Raw genomic sequence first — 14,194 nt, forward strand, 5'->3', positions numbered from 1 at the left:
TATAAATTTATATATTTAATTTAAATAAATAAAATTAGACATTCTGAATGGAATTTAAAAAGATTGCTAAAACGTTCATGTTTTACATAAATAAAAATTAACACATTAGTTAATATAATGCAGTACAGCAGTAACAGTGCTAATTATGGAAAACTGGAATTGTAGTAAAGTGATTCCAGAATGCTTTGAGCGGGAACGGTAACCGCTATCACTTCTACTCTACTCACATACTCTGGTCTCACACAACCTTACAAGGATGAAATGTCACCAAAAATGCTGTGATATGTCTGGGTGGTCTAACTGAAACCTCAGTGCTAAACAGGCTAAATCAGTTCAGTCAGAATGCAAACGAGCCAATATCCCCTCTGGATGAAGACATCAAAGTTCTCACCACTACTGAAGATTCGTAGCCAAGTAAAAAGCTAAATCATCATGTTCTACACCAAGAACCAGACTGACAGACATCAGGACTTGTTTCTATCCATCAACACCCAGTCATCAAATAACACCAAACAGTTTATAAAACCAGATGCATCTCAACCAGCTTAATTTATTAGACTGCAAACGTCAAGATATTGCGATCAGTTCTGAAGTCGAGGGATCCTCTAGACTGTTTTTTTATTTTTTTTTTGAGCACTTATGTTAGCCAGAGATAATTTAGATTAAGGAGAAATACAAGATTTACACATGCCCATTTAAAGTGGGGACTAAATAATGTGCTTTGCTGACCACACCAATTTCATTTTGATTGAGTTTGTTGTGTGTTGCGTTTGCGGCTCAACAACAGGAAACCACTCCACCGCAGCTATGAAACCCTGTGAGAGTCAAAAACTGGGTGGAATGCTGGTATGCTAAAGCCTAAAACAGCAAAACAGTTCACATGAACAATTAAATGGCCGTGACCTTCTGCCCCACCCAGAGTTCAAAGCTCCATACAGTAGAAACTTTCCCTTCTATTTACATTACAGTGTCAGCTTTTCTGCCAGATCTTAGGTCATTAGAAAGCAAAACAAGAGCAGGGAAAACCTTCCAGAGATAAGAGGAAGCCTAAGTCTTTCTTTCTGAAGAGTAGCGAATGAGATGAACTCGTCACAGATGGATGTCCTCACCTCGATAAACGATAGGCAGTAGGAAAGGGGGAGAAAAGAAAACAAGTTTGTGTATCTGCCGCCCCATTGCTGATATCATAGGGTCAAGAGACAAGCCACCCAGGACATACTAGGGTTTTTTAGACTAGAGAGAGTGAGAAAGAATTGAAGATCATTGTCTCGGGTGAAACAGGAGAGGCAGATTTAAAAAATGTGAGAAAAGTCACCCTAGATTGAAGTCTCTGAAAGATAAAAGCCAAAGAACTCTTGCTACCTGGGTCATCATTCAAACCATAGAGTGAGCTTTGCTCATGTCAGTCTGCTTTTGCTTTTCAATTATTTCCAAAGGATTACACCCGGCTTTGTTTCTGAAAGGAAGAGAAATTCAGAATTTTTGGTGCATCCTATTCAAATTAGATTGATTTATGTATGTATGTTTGTATGTATGTATGTATTAGGGGTAGGAGAAAAAAATCGATCCATCGATGCATCTCGATTCTCTCTCCAACGATTCTGGATCGATTCTGAGAATTTCAGAATCGATTCTGAGCTAAGTTTTTAACCAGATGCGCGATGACGCTGAGTTTGCTTTAGAAACACCCGTATTCTGCTTGCTTCCAATTCCTCACACACATACACCACTCGAACCTTCTGTAAAATAATCTTTCATAAAGTTCGGAAAGGTTGAAGCGAATTACAAGGCCATTTGCGGGCTTCATTGCACAGGATGCTCCGTGAGAGACGTGCGCTTTGTTTGATGCTTACACTTGAAGTGTGCGGTGATCGCCCGTCGGTATTTTCCTTACAAATGCTCTACGAAGTAATCATTTATGTGGTTTGGAATGCAGTGGACTTATATATTTAAAATATGAACCTCACTAACAGAAGGCTGCTTTCAATTTCAAATGCTGACGCGCGCTTTGTTTGTGAAGACTACTCGCACATGCGGCTGTGCGCGACTCCGTGTAAGTGGTCAAATGCACTTGCATCTCAAAATGGTTTTATGATGCAAAATTAATGTAAACACAGCCAGTTATGTGTCAAGGGATTAAACGGACAGGACAAACCATATTACTTCCGTGCGTGAATGCAGCTTAATGGATCTAGATGTCATAGTAAAAAACAACATTAAAGAAAAATCACTCACAGTTCTTGAATGGAAAACGTTCAGATAATCTTAAATACTGAAAGCACTCTTTGTTTTTTGTTTGTAATATGTTTCTATGCTCCTCTTTATTATTTGCTACTTGCTTGTATGTTTTGAAGTTATATTAGTTTAAAATTACATTATTAATTATTAATAATTAATTAATTATTATTAACATACAACTGTTTTAATAATTTTTTTCAATTTGTAATTATTTTAAAAAGTACTTAATTACTTATGTAAGGATATGTAAATGTAAGGATTTTAAAATTCTCAAGTTGGTAAACTAATTAATTAATAAGGGGGGAAAAAGTATGTATGTATGTATGTATGTATATGTATGTGTTTGTTTGTTGGGTAGTTTAAACAGCAAAAAAACAAGGGATTTATGATATATCAGCCAATATATATATATTATCACATTAGTCGATATTAGATATACTTGTATATGTCAGACAATTTAACAGGCAAATTTCACCTATTTTTATGTTAACATTTCCTAACATTTTTATGCTAATATTTAACATTTAATGCTCACTTGGAGTTAATATTCTAAAACACTAATAATTTAATAATACTGTATTAAATCTATTAGATTTTTAGTTTTTAATACTTATAACTTGAATACTTTTATTCAACACGGATGCATTAAATTGATCAAAACTTACAGTCAAGACATTTAGAACAACATAATAAAGACATGATGTTACAAAAGATTTCGGTCCCACTATTATATATATTGAGTGGCCTTAACTACTATGTACTTGCATTTAAATTAATCATTTGGTACAATGCACTTATTGTGTACATAAATGTTTTTATATTGTATTTATATTTTTAAAAAATACCTGCATGTAATTACATCTGTAATTAATTTCTGAAATTATATTTAGAATTACACTGTTGACCCATCCCTTACACCTTAACCCACCCTTAAACCTAACCAGACCACCAAACCTGTCCCTAACCTTACCCATATCCTACCTCAGTAGCAGCAAAAGTGTTTTGCAATACAATATGAACACAATAAGTACATTGTACTTATTTTTTGATGTAAGTACATAGCAGTTAAGGCCACTTAATATAAAGTGGGACTTTACATTAAATAAATGCTAAATTTATTTAATATTAATATTTTAAATGAATGCTAAATTCATTTAAAATTATTACATTCAAATAAATGCTGTTCTTTTAACTTTCTATTAATCACAGAATCCTATAAAAAAAATAGCAGCACAACGGTATTCAACATTAATAATAATAATAATAATAATTATAATAAGGCATGTTTCTTGAGCACCAAATTAGCATATTAGAATGATTATCATGTGACACTGAAAACTGGAGCAATGGCTGCCGGAAATTCAGCTTTGCCATCACAGGGATAAATGACATTTTGAAATATATTACATATAATTACACAGAATACATAGAAAACTATTATTTTAAATTGCAATATTTCACAATATTCCAGTTTTTGCTGGTTTTGATCATATAAATGCAGCTGTGTTGAGCATAAGAGACTTACAAAAGCATTTTAAAAAACCTACTGATTCAACCTTTTGAATGGTAGTATATGTGACATTCACTATGAAAAAAAATGTGTAAAAAGCATTTTGTTGACGCTCACATTAACATAGCAACTGTCCTAGAGATTGGATGCAAAACCAAATTGGATTTGAGTACAGTGTGAACAAAGCCTAAAATCTCCCTGTCAGTCCGTCCCAAACTAGTGTGCCTGCTTCACGCTGTTCTCAGAGTTTAACGTGTTTTCTTATGTTGTCAACCTTGGATTAGCATTTTTGTTTTCTTCTTTGACACTATACCAAATGGCTTATCGTTGCGGGTTAATTGGTTTTCTAGCACTGGCATCTGGGGATGGTAATTAGGGGAGACAATGCTCTTGATATGGGCTTTGATTAAACTCCCTTCAGTGCTGAATATGACAAGAAGCTCTTTTTTTTATCAGGGATGCAAGTTTTGTTTGCAGACTGACGTGTTTCGGAAGAAAAAAACACCTCCAGATGCAATGCTAACAGGCATATTTCCTTTCACAGATCTTTTTCTGGTACAAAAATATTCCCCCAGAGTGTAACATCAGCCTTCGTTCACCTGCCGCTGCTGATGAACATCCTCTAATAGTCTCCTTTACACGCATACGAGCGCGCGCACACACCAACATCAAAAGCCAATTACGGCAAAATAATGAAGAAACCAAATTGCCCCCGAGACGTCTTGCATCGTGACAAATCAATAAAAGGACCATGATGACACACAATGAGGTGCCAATAAAGCATGGGGCTGCAGAAACGTTTGACTCCCAGTCTTGGGGGTCACACAGATTCACTGACAAGTGCTATGGTAAGTAGTTTTGTCTCAGACGTGTGACCTCTGGCCTTAATCAGCCCGTTTTTTTTTTCCGCCACTTCTTCAATCAGGGAAATCGGTCGCAGTGGCTGATAAGGGTCTATTCTAGAGCTAAAATGAAGAAAGACGGGGGTTTGGCGGCTTTTAGCACACATCAGATAACATAAGAGCTGTACTAAAGAGAGTGTGATGTGAGACGGATAGTGATCACAAGCGCGGTCGGCTCCCGAGATGTGGCAGCAGAGAAGGACCCTCCCTGACACTGTGGCACAGATGGATAAACAAAGGATCGCGCGAAAAAGGCCACACGACTGACTAGGGCTGGACAATAATTCAATATCAATATGTATCGCGATATAATTCTTTTCAATAACGGTGATATGATTTTTAAACACATTTCCGATATTTCGATATACATTACCAGTGTTTCCCATGCATTGATTTATTTGTGCCGTTTGACTTCGTTGAATAAACATGAGCACTGCACGTTTCAAAATCATAACACGGCGCGGGTGTTTTATATGAATGTATCTCTGAATTTTTTAAATAGTGTTCATATCGATATCGGAATTATATCGTATCGACCGAAATTAAGAAATATACCGTGATATAAATTTTGGCCATATCGTCCAGCCCTACGACTGACCCACATTCATTATCCAGGGACTAAACGGATTCCCCTCTAAAAGTGAGATGGATCAAAATTCCAGTTGTAATTGGGTTGATTCCCGACCCCACACCCCAACACTTCTTTACTCCTTCTGTCATGTCTTGTGTTTTGCGTGTAATTACTTCAATCATGTCAAAATGTGTGCAGAAATGTTTCCAAATGAGGGCCTGGGTAGTGTTGCTCCATTAACCACCCACATGGGCAACCACAGACATGGTTGGACACCTCAGATTTCATCTGCCAATGGACGACGATGTGTTTTCCACTGTCGAATTCATGGAGAAACCACCTAACATCTCAAAATGATGTTACAATGAAAATGTAGTAAGATAAGACACTTACCTCCTCCACCGCCGAGCAGAGAAGAGTTTGCTGTAGAGGAAACAAAAGAGAGAAAAACAACATGAGTGTCTGAAATAAGGAATACGTTGAAAAGAAGCACTTTAGCTCAATGCAGAGCACACTATCATTCAGATGAGAGCCAACAGATATGTAGAACCTGAAGGTCAAGAACACTCCAGATGTTTGCACTGAATAGAGGTTTGAGGCACCAGTGAGCTGGCAGCCGTACTGCAGAATGCTATCATTACACTTCTAAATGAACACCATTGAGCGCTAAACACCCATGCTGCATGTTTTTGGTCAGAGCCGAGTGGGCTACACGTAGAGCTGCTGTGGTGAGTTTAAGCAGACACGGCTGGGGCCCGGGCGTTTCTTTGATGCCATGTTTCTGATCTGCGATAGTGCAGTGGGGGCCCGGGGTCAGCGGCCTGTCTAAGAAATCCCTCCCGCTGCCCAAATAAGAGTGCTAAAAACAGACAGAGTAAAACTATATTCCACTCCCCTCTACTTAAGAGGTACAATCAGCCACACAGGAGAGTTTGGCACAGCAAGACACTGTTACACCATTTTTCACTATTCTACAAGTGGTGAAGCCAATAAGAGGTTTCATTAGAGAAAAAAAGAGGGGTTAATGAAACATTATAATTACTAAGATTATATCTACTATAGACTACACTAAAAATGACAAAGTGAATTAAGTGAATTAAAGAATTGTACAAATTAAAAAAGCCCAACAAAATATAAAATAAAATAAAGATGTAACTAACAACCGATTATGATTTAAAAAAAAAAACAAAAACAGACTAACCATTCAAATGCTTATTCCAGCAATTTGAAAAAGTAGAAGACACCACATCTACACCCAAACCAAAGCCCTGGTATATCTATAATACTGGTTATATGAAATCCAGTAAAAATGAATAAAAATGTATATTACAGTTATGTACACAAAATTAATACTTTCCAATTCATGATAATTATATTTAAATTATAAATTATAATATGCATAATATGCATTGACGCATATATATAGGCTACATACAGCCAAATAACAGTTTTCAAAAAGAAAATGTATACATTTTTAATAAAAACAAATAATGTTAATCGTATGTGTGTGTGTGTATTTATATAAAACCTGTTATATAATATTACTATTATAATATATATAGTATTGCATCATATAATAGTATTATATATTAAATCTGCACTGTTCAGAACAAATGCTAAGAGATACATCAGCATTTTAACAGCAAAGAAAGGTCCTAATGGTGCGACTGTGCTTCTGTCTGAGCTTTCCCAACAACGACAGCACGGCATCTCTTATCCCAGTGGGGACGCAGAGAAAGTTTAGAATAATGACCCACGAGGGTCCTTTTATTTTTACTTAAATGTTTCTTTCCCTTTGTGAAGCAAGTCTCTCTGTGGGATTCTTGTGATCTCTCTATCCCTCACTCCTGCTCTTTTTTCTTAGAGAATAAGCATCTAGGTAAGCATGAAAAAAACCTGCTACCTCCACTGAAATCGACAAGACTAACCTCTCAGCAACTGATATCAAGGGAGACATTAAAATCCTCAAAATGGATGGGGACTTTTCCTTAGCAATCTCTTATCATAAGATAGTGAGCAGGAGAACAAATGGAGTACAGCTGCTGTGAAGAAGCAAAAGAGAAAATGTGTGCACTTCCAGAAGAATATCTCAGTGCTGCTGTGCTGTGGAACTGGTTACTTGCAGTTAGGGGTGTGCGATATATATCGTCTGCGATAATATCGTAATAGTTGTTTTAACGATGTGCGATTTGACATTATCGAGTATTTTGCAAAAACCATTCAAAACATCCCTACAGAGCGCACACATACATTACGTGAAGTCTAGACTAGTGCGTGTGCGCATTTAGTGTGTTTTCTTTCACTGCATGATTCAGTCTATTAAAATGCATTTAGAATGATCACAAATTCAAGACATGATGGCAGAAAATTTATATATTTATACCACTTCATATAGTTATTCAATTTCACACGAAGAGTGCCGTTTTTCTCCAAAAATTACCATGATTACAAATGTGAGATTGAATTCAATAAACAATAAGTTAATTAAGAGACTTACGTTTTAGACACCATATTGCTTGTTTTTGCTCTATTTCGCCAACAAAAATCATCCCGAATACAGCCACAGTGCTGTTTTGTGTCTCTGAGCAACATGACGGTGTTTCGTTCTTGAATGAATCACTCGTTTAAATGATTCGGTTCAATCGTAATGAGATATCATTTTTTGTCAATATCGCACACCCCTACTTGCAGTATGATCCAAAGTGATAGGAACTTGAGTCCAAACAGGCCACAGTTAAAATCTAAACAGAAATCTACACCAGAAGCATAATCGTGCCATATTGCAGTTTGATAGAGCGATTAATCATAAAACACATTAGCTCCCTGTCTGTCTTGTTCTATATCTAAGCAATAAGGTACAAGAGGAAAATAGTCATAGTTAAAAGTAGTGATCAGCCGATATAAACATTCTAATAAAAATGTAAATAAATAATGTCAAATTTATACAGCTACACTACTGTTCAGTAAGATTTTTTTTTTTACTTGTTCTTTTATACAGCAAGCACACATTAAATTGATCAAAAGTGACAAATACCTTTATAACGGTACAAAAGGTATCTATTTCTGGCCTTTCTAGTCATCAAAAAACAAAATTATGAAGCAGCACAACTGTTTTCAGCATTGATAATAATAAGAAATTTTTCTTGAGCACCAAATAAGCATATTAGAATGATTTCTGAAAGATCATGTGACACTGAAGACTTGAGTAATGGATGCTGCAAATTCAGATTTGCCATCAGTAGAATACATTTGTAAATATATTAAAATAGAAAATTATTTTAAATTGTAATGATATTTCACAATATTATTAATTTAATGTATTTTTGATCAGATAAATTATGCTTCTAGCGTCACAATAGTTGCTGAATGTAAAAAGCAAAAACACATTTTGTACAGTTTTTTTTTTCTTCTTCTGATGTGCTCCAAGCCTCATAATAGTTGCTAAACGAAAACAAACACCAACTTTGTCATCTCAATGCAGGAAAGCAGACAGGAAGACAACATGTGCTACTTCCTGTGCCATCTTAGACCTTTGCTCTGCTGGATGTCCACCCTTGATAAGACCACAACGCTCAATAGACAAAGTTCTGTCTGTACATGGTGCAGCTTTTTCGGTCCTGTCCAGGTCATAAATCCCAGTCAAAGCTTCCTGCTCTCTCTTAGAGAACTGAAGACGGCCCGGTATGACTCACAGCGGTGGGCATCCTGCTAAGCTCATAAATCTAACAATACAGAAACACCGAGATTGTGCTGGTCATTAGTTAGTGTCAGAAAACAACACAGACGCCGGCCTCCATGGTGACGACATCCTCACACATTCCCACACCTCCACACACACAATTGCATCTTTCCTGTGTTTTTACTTTTGCACTCAGGGTTGATGCCACACAGCTAAAAGCTGCTCACACTTTCCTGTCGGGCCCATAGGGCAACAACGCATGTACCCCAGAAAAGAAAAAAATAACACCAGAGAAAACGAGAAACACTCTGTATTAATACAGCACAGACAACACGCACAAAACTTTTAGCAGACTCGCTAAAGAGCGTTAAAGAGCACCGACCACCAGAACAGCCAGGCATAAGAACAGTTTTTCCCGCAGGCCATATTGAGCCTGAACAATTAAAAAGTTCACAATTACACACTGTCCATCATAACTGACACTTTTGTACATAGTATCTGGAAACTGTATATTGTAAACTACATAAACGGTACACTTGTTAATAACATAGCTGTACATTCATTTAAACAATTGTATGTTTTCTCTATATTTTTATTTCTATATATAGTGCAGTATTATTTTTCTGTTTTTTATATTAGTGTTATTTAAACTTTACTGTGTAATTCTATGTATGTCAGCACTATCATGTATGTTTGCACTATGTATGTACTTTCTTCTGCAGTGGAAGCTCTTGTCACCAAGTCAAATTTCTTGTGTGTGTAAACATACTTGGTAAAAAAGCTCCTTCTGATTCTGAAAAAATTAAGACATGCAACAAAACTTAAGTCAATATACAGTGGTCTTGACACTTAAGTATTTATCTGTATGAATTAAACATTATATTTGTTAAGTTATTATATTTAGTCAATTATGTTTAGTCATTTAGCTGAGGTTTTTATGCAAGGCATTTTAAACTACACTGATAGTACAGGACAATTATTTTAGGGTCAGTCCAACAGAAGTAACCTGACGTTTTGATTAGGCATCTTAAAACAAATTTTCAAAATATGCTATAATTACACTGGCATTGGATTCTGTTTCTTTGCTTTTATCTCAGTGGGACTTCCTGGTAAAATAAAAAAAAAAATAAAAATAAAATAAAATATATGGACGATAAATACAACCCTTCAATAAAGAGACAAATAAAACAGAGCAAATAAAAAGAATAATTAACTAAAACCTTTTATCACACACCACTATCATATGTTCTTTCACATTTCGTATATATCTTTTTAAAGCTACACTGTTTAACAGTGAACACATCTTTGAAAAATAAATGTTAAAGGGGTCATATGATGCGATTTCAATTTTTCCTTTCTCTTTGGAGTGTTACAAGCTCTTGGTGCATAAAGAAGATCTGTAAAGTTGCAAAGACTAAAGTCTCAAATCCAAAGAGTTATTCTTTATAAAAGTTAAGAGTCAACCACGCCTACCTAAAACGGCTCATTCTAACATGCCCCCACATGTCTACGTCACGATGTGGGAAGATTTGCATAACGCCGCCCAAATGTTCACGCAAAGAAAGAAGGCATAACTTTCATTCTCGCTGTAGTATTGTTGCTGCTACCATGTCGTGAAGGCGCTGTGTGTTTCGTTGTGAAAGCGAAACTATTTTGTTTGGCCTTCAAAAAGAGGACGATATCCGCTTCATCATGCCTGGAGCTGATCCGTGCTGGTCACTGAGGAAATACCAAAAGAGGACACGACTAGAAATCAGTGGTTAAGTTGTATTTATTTAACTTACAATATAATGTTCTTTTTAGCAACATCATATGACCCCTTTAAGATGCGGTCACATTTAGTGTTGTTCTGCGAATTTTGTGGGCAAAATCCAGACATTTCAATAGGAATCTGAGCAAACAGGAATCAAGTTGGTCATGCAGATTTGCATTGACCAACAGAACACTGCTCGGTCTGCTTGGTTCTCCGTAATTTTGCTACTGACCGCACATTAAGTGTTCCATTTGAGACGATATTACCTCTCATGAATACACATACTAGTACAACCTGATCTAATGAGAAAAAATATGAATTTATATTTAGATATGCACCGATTGCAATTTTCTTGGCCGATTCCGATTTCCGATTTTTTTGTTAGTGTGATCTGCCGATACCGATTTTTGCCGATTCCAATTTTCTTTCTAAGAACTATAATTGACAGCATATACAAACAAAAATCTACTTTTCTTCAACGCAAAGTTTAATTTTAATTTAAAAAGAAAACACAAGTAAAAAGTCAGTAATAAAATAAGAACAAATAAAAAAATGGCAAACAACAGCACAAATAAATGCAATAGAGGTTAAGTAAGTTTTTATTCAGGTAAGAAATACTACAGAAATTAAAGTAATCAAATATAAAATAACACATCCAGTGCTATTTTACTGACTGTGTTTAACTGGATACTCGCCAAGACGGGCATTTTGACAATTCTGTATGTATTTGAACGTTTTAGCGCAGTTAGCCACTCATTTTGGTATTTGTGGCTCACAAGCTGTTTGAGACTGAGCACGGCTTGTGTGCTCCACTAATATAGATCAGTGGTGGTGCGCGCGCTTTTGGTGTAAGCACGAAACCTGCGGGAATGACTAAAATAATGCGCAATACAAGCACTTTCAAAATTTGATAATATTCAAGTAAAAAATTAGAATTTAGTTTTTCAGCCATTTTGACAGCCCTAATCTCTATTTACATTATTAACATGCTAAAGCACAGCATCAACCTGCTAAAACACTGAAATTAGAGATCAAGATGGCGCCGCAAATGGCAGCCAGGATGCTGAGCTCCGCGATTCTTCTATTGTTTTTGTTTGTTTGTTCTGTGTTTTGTCATTCTTCTTCTATAAGTTTTACAGAGTGGCTAAAAAAAACTACTCCAAAAAGCTGAGAAAAGAGCTTTCAGCAAACGATTCAGCGTCAGTATGGACTGGTCTGAGGAACATCACCATGTACAAGACACCACCCCCACAGTTTGCGGAGAAAAAATCCTTGTGTGTGTAAACATACTTGGTAATAAAGCTCTTCTGATTCTGATTCTGATTCTGAAACTGCTTTTCTTAATTAATCTCTTAAACCTGTCAACCTTTACGAGCTTCCAGAACTGTTCAATTCCATCCATATTCTTCTCAGTTGCACAACAATATCAGAATATGTGATTAACTGACTAACTCCGTCTGGCATACAGAATGAAGATGCAAGAGTAAAGCAAGCACAGTCTGCATTAACCTGAGGCTAAACGAAAAAATGATCTGCCAAGACCTCAAATGAACCAAGCTAAAATGCTTCACTGGAAAACAACTTGATTTTCTTGCCTGGTTTTATTCCCCATTTTTTCCTGGAGTTTGCTTTTAGATGCACACCAAATCTTCAGCTTTTTCAAATTGATGATGCCAAGTTCAAAACTGCAATATAATTTTCCCCAGAGATTTTGGCCTTCCTACAAAATTAAAGTGAGTACAAATAGAAGCCTGTTGACGGAAGAAACGGAATCGCTATACTTAGCAACCAGACATACTGAACATGCCAGTATCAAGCTGAAATTACTTGATTTTTTAATGATAAAGAAAGATAAAAACAGGATGCCACAGAGTGCAGTTACAGCAGTCCTGAATTCAGTACTTCAAATGCTCAGCCATGTGAAAATACGCTCAAAATAAGGATAAGGATGATAGGTGAATCACCCTTCAGTTTACACACACACACACTGGACTTTACACTTCACGAGACAGCTTAACTAGGTCTGCCAGTCAGCCCAAATTTTTAGAGTGAAGTCATTAGTACAGTAAGCAGAGGGTTGTAGACCACCACACACACTCACAAAGAGCCCAGCGAAATCGCTGAAGGCTGAAAATATCAGGGAGAACCCATCTCATGTCAGCAAAGCTCGGCATTAAATTGAACCAAGTCTTGTGGGTAATGATAAGACTGGTTATTAGCCACTGAGACAGAGAGAGAGAGAGAGAGAGAGAGAGAGAGCGCGACAGAAAACTAAGCTGTATTTCTTATTTGCAGCACATTAAAAATACATGTGGTTTTGCCTGGCCCAGACACAGCATAGTGTGATAACTCTGCTTGGCTCTTTTGTTCTTTATTGCGCCGAGCGTTCCCGGAGGAATCCTTCTGCAACTGCTGAGCACCAGAGCAGGACAAGCTGAATCAGAGTATGGGACCAGAACAGATCTCTCATCTCATCTCTCCTCTCTCACTCTCTTTGTATGCGTACAGTTATATAGCAGTCAAGGGAGGAAAGGGCCGAAAGCACTCAGTACCGTACCACACTTGATCAAAGCCCCTCTTCTCCACATCAGTGAGGTCCATTCACCAGGTACAGCAATACATTCCCGCATCTCTGACCCTAACAAATGTTCAAGGAGGAATTCTCAATCTTCTGGACATTCTGGTATATGATGATCAAGAGATCTTCAATCGTAACGCCCAAGGCAAGCTCGAGCCAGTTTTGAAAGGTCTTGAGGGAAACGAGTGCATCTAATTCGCATTGTTTTCGTCAACACAAATGACTGTCAAACATGTTCATTAAAGAAGGGGTGTTTTTGTCACAAAATTTGTGCATCATAATGATAATTAAACTATTTTGATTAAAGCATTCTGTTGACAAAAATATGTAGAAAATACCACAAGATATTGCATTAAGAGAGTTTTGTAAAGAAAAATGTATGATTAGAATATGATTGAATATGATTGAAACAACATACAGAACTACCACATTTTGCTATAAGTTTGATTGCATCATATAATAATTGCTGTTAATAGTGTTCATCGTCTGTTTTATTACGTCTTAAATTGATTTTTCCGTACTGCTGGTTCGTCTGGTCAGAGGAGTACATACATACATACATATCAAAAGATTAAAACAAAAAACTGAACACTGATCATAGAGGAAGTACTGCAGTATTAAACACCAAAAGACTACTACAACAAATAAATAAATAATCTTGAAAAAAATGACACTAAACGTGAAAGTGACGTGACATGTGGCCAAGTATGGTGACCCATACTCGGAATTAGTGCTCTGCATTTATCTTGACTTGATTGTTTCAAATAATCTAATCATACTCAAAATGGTGCAAATGTAAGTAACATTGTCAATATGTAAATATGTTCTTACCATAAGAACACACTAAAACATGTCCAAAACACGTCTAATATATATCTAGCAAGCATAAACATTTGCAATTTCATGTCAACTAAAATTAGATACTATTGAATGGACACACACACACACACATATATATTACAG

The 14,194-nt window shown here is 36.4% G+C and overlaps 1 protein-coding gene across 1 annotated transcript in view; it reads right to left on the reverse strand.

The window, feature by feature from the left end:
- The window catches only part of LOC107662807 (O-acetyl-ADP-ribose deacetylase MACROD2-like), a 443,444-nt gene that overhangs the window by 423,208 nt on the left and 6,042 nt on the right, over positions 1 to 14,194 (reverse strand). The window contains exon 2 of the mRNA XM_016452921.1: positions 5,615 to 5,683. Within this exon, the coding sequence (XP_016308407.1) occupies positions 5,615 to 5,683 (69 nt within the window). The remainder of the gene's footprint in view (positions 1 to 5,614; positions 5,684 to 14,194) is intronic.

The sequence above is a fragment of the Sinocyclocheilus anshuiensis genome, unplaced genomic scaffold, assembly GCF_001515605.1.
Source record: "Sinocyclocheilus anshuiensis isolate Anshui unplaced genomic scaffold, SAMN03320099.WGS_v1.1 scaffold1164, whole genome shotgun sequence".
In the NCBI taxonomy this organism is placed as follows: Eukaryota; Metazoa; Chordata; class Actinopteri; order Cypriniformes; family Cyprinidae; genus Sinocyclocheilus; species Sinocyclocheilus anshuiensis.